The sequence below is a fragment of the Sinocyclocheilus anshuiensis genome, unplaced genomic scaffold (assembly GCF_001515605.1).
Source record: "Sinocyclocheilus anshuiensis isolate Anshui unplaced genomic scaffold, SAMN03320099.WGS_v1.1 scaffold9485, whole genome shotgun sequence".
Lineage (NCBI taxonomy): Eukaryota > Metazoa > Chordata > Actinopteri > Cypriniformes > Cyprinidae > Sinocyclocheilus > Sinocyclocheilus anshuiensis.
This window is the reverse complement of record NW_015559058.1, coordinates 2,128-5,435: the sequence shown is the minus strand read 5'-3', so window position 1 is coordinate 5,435 and position 3,308 is coordinate 2,128. Positions and strand designations below refer to the sequence as shown.

Below are 3,308 nucleotides of genomic sequence, written 5' to 3'. Positions count from 1 at the left end.
ACGAGATGCGATGACGATGTAGGTGTCATTGCATTTGAATGTTTTTGTTAGCCTATCCAGTCGAGCCCACTAGATGTGGCGTTGCTCATTTCAAATATTGCAGAAAAAGAGAACATCAATGCGGAGAAATTCTACGGCAAAACTGAAACCAAGCCGATCACATAGAATGCATATTTATTAGGGGTGCAACGGTTCAACTTACTCGCGGTTCGGTTTTGTATCACGGTTTTAGGGTCACGGTTTCGGTTCGGTATGTACTATGTTTAGGGAAAAAACTAACTATGTCTGCTAGGATACTCACCAAGACGGGCATTTTGACATAATTTTTGTGTGAATTTGCCCATTTAAACACAATACTTCACAGAGATCTTAATATTTGCTCGCGTTCTGAGACGTGGGTTCACGCGCTTCGGTTGCACGAACTGCAAGCTTTGAATGCTTATATCTTCTAAATGTGAATTTTGTCACTGTTTTGGAGCACAATGCTTTATAGATAACCTTAAGACTAACATATTGATACTAACACTTTAATTTTGATTTCATGGGGACTTTAATTAATTATACTGGGTTTATAAACATTATTTTAAACATTATGCACTTTTTTTAAACGTGCATTAGTAATATTATGCATCCTCTTGTGGCCTTTTGACAGAAGCCAAAAGCTTTTTGCCCCTAACTGAAATTATGCCTTTTAAATTCGAATATAATTCGAATATTGATAATATTTAAGTACAAAATTTGAATTTAGTTTTTCAGCCATTTTGACAGCCCTGTTATGTATTGTTCTAATAACCATGTTTTCCTGCTAATATCTTGTTTTAGGTTCTGAACAAATCAGTGAGGACGAGAGCAGCTCTCTCCCCACCACCAGCCGTCCCCGGTCCAGACCCACTCGCGCTATCGCACGCACCCAGCACAGCGAACGTGTTCGGGCCAACGTCAACAGACGGCGCATCACACAGGCACGCACTGAAGCGCAGGTTTGCATGATGCTTTCGCTTTGCTGTCTAATCACAAGTGTGTAACAGTGTCTTTACTGATGTGCTGCTGAGCTGAGATTGGTGTGTCACTGAGATGATGAATCCGGTCTAACCGATGTTTGTTTTGTTCAAATACAAGTAAATGGGATAACTAAATGCTAGAACAAGTATGAACATAAATATTGTAACTGTTAAGGTCTTTGCACACCGAGTCTTAAATTTTCGCCCGTTAAAAAAAAAAAAGACCTTGCGTTGTGTCAATCATGTTTACACACTGCCTCCAAAAATTTTGTCCGTCATAAAAAAAATTTGGATCAATTTCGATTTCCTGCGTTTTCGCATCCGCAGCAAGCATTTTGATAGGAAAGGATGACGAATACAAAAAAAAAAAGATAAAAATTCGGACTCAGTGTGCAAGGACTAGGAGTTGCACCGACTAATCGACTTCAAAGCTCTGCCATGACGCTTTAAACTTGACGTCGACTAGTCGCTGGTCCTATAGAGGGCGCAACAGGATAAGAAATCTTTGAAGGACTCCCACATTTACGCTCCGTTTCCAAACAGTTAAAATGACAAATAAATGCATACTCTGAAAGCGCTCCACAAGACATTTGTATTAATGTTATATTATATATACATATTACTGGATGCTCGAAATTGAATGGGAGAATGCACGTTTTAAACAGCTTATTGTACAGGAAAGTTAATCGCCGTTCTAATCTAATGCACTGCTGCACTGTAACGTGCACACAGCTACAGACAGTAGCGCGTACATCAGGCGCACAGAATCATTTAGCGCGGAAATGTATTGTCAACACTGTTCTGTGATTTCTCAATAAAATAGCTTAGAAACTGAAAAGTTCAAGCATATATTGCTTAATAACTAAATCCCACAGCTTCAGTAGCCTACTAGTAGAGAGACGCTGCCAGGTAGAATTAATTCACACACGCAATCGCTCTCACTTACTTACTGTGCTACTTTATCTGTATCTGATCACACACAATCGCTCTCACTAATGCATTCATATGAATGTAATCTTTACTGTGCTACTTTATCTGTATCTGATTTAAAACGAGCAGAAATCTGTGAGAAATATAACGACCCAAAGACAAAAGAACTGTTAAAAATTAGCTGTTATAGGAGCAATAGCCGTGTGGGCAGCGCTGTGTCATATGCCATAGCTGTGCACAAGGTGTTTGTCACAGCTCCAGACTTATTTGTTCATTAATGACGTCATCAGCGACTAGTCGACTTCGACTCGACTTTCATCACATAGAAGTCGACTTCAAAAAATCAGAAGTCGTTCAACCCCTAGCAAGGACCTTTACTTTTGCTCACACTTAGGCTTAGTGAGTGAACTTTGGGAATGTTTTGTGCAGTACTGCTTTAGATATGAGCTAATGTGTGTTTGATTTTGTGTGGTATTGTGTTTTAGCTCGCTCCCAGATATATGATGCAGTCCACGTGGTTGGATGAGACCATCAATGCTGTAGTGGCCGGACTCAACACGGCCGTTTATGTGCGAGACTTGACCCCTCGCTCCAAATCCCGCCGGAGGAGAAAGACTGGTGAGACAGATTTGTTCCTACTGATCTCATCACACATGGTCTGAATGTATGAAATCTGAAAAAAGGGGGTTTTAAATGTTTTTTATTTGGATCAAAATATATTGTGTAATATTGCTACGATTTTCTGTTTTAATATATTGTAAAATGTAATTTATTCCTGTGATCAAAGCTGAATTTTCAGCATCATTAGTCGTCTTCAGTGTCACATGATCCTTCAGAAATCATTCTAATATGCTCATTTGCTGCTCAAGAAACATTTCTGATTATCAATGTTGAAAACAGTTGTGCTGCTTCCCTGATATTCTTTGATAAATAGAAAGTTCAAAAGAAACCGCATTTATTTGAAATACAATTTTTTTTTTGTAACATTACAAATGTTTTTACCGTCGCTTATGATCAGTTTAAAGGGGTCATATGATGTGATTTCAATTTTTCCTTTCTCTTTGGAGTTTTACAAGCTCTTGGTGCATAAAGAAGATCTGTAAAGTTGCAAAGACTAAAGTCTCAAATCCAAAGAGACATTCTTTATAAAAGTTCAGAGTCAACCACGCCTACCTAAAACGGCTCGTTCTAAGACGCCCCCACATGTCTACATCACTATGTGGGAAGATTTGCATAACGCCGCCCAAATGTTCACGCAAAGAAAGAAGGCGTAACTTTTATTCTCGCTGTAGTATTGTTGCTGCCGCCATGTCGTGAAGACGCTGTGTGCTTCGTTGTGAAAGCGAAACTACTTTGTTTGGTCTTCCAAAAGAGGAC

At 39.2% G+C, this 3,308-nt stretch overlaps 1 protein-coding gene across 1 annotated transcript in view; it reads left to right on the top strand.

The window, feature by feature from the left end:
- The window catches only part of LOC107681556 (PHD and RING finger domain-containing protein 1-like), a gene marked incomplete at its 3' end in the record, with an annotated part of 17,324 nt that overhangs the window by 12,183 nt on the left and 1,833 nt on the right, over positions 1-3,308 (top strand). The window contains exons 6-7 of the mRNA XM_016477868.1: positions 810-980; positions 2,417-2,549. Coding sequence (XP_016333354.1) covers positions 810-980; positions 2,417-2,549 — 304 coding nt within the window. The remainder of the gene's footprint in view (positions 1-809; positions 981-2,416; positions 2,550-3,308) is intronic.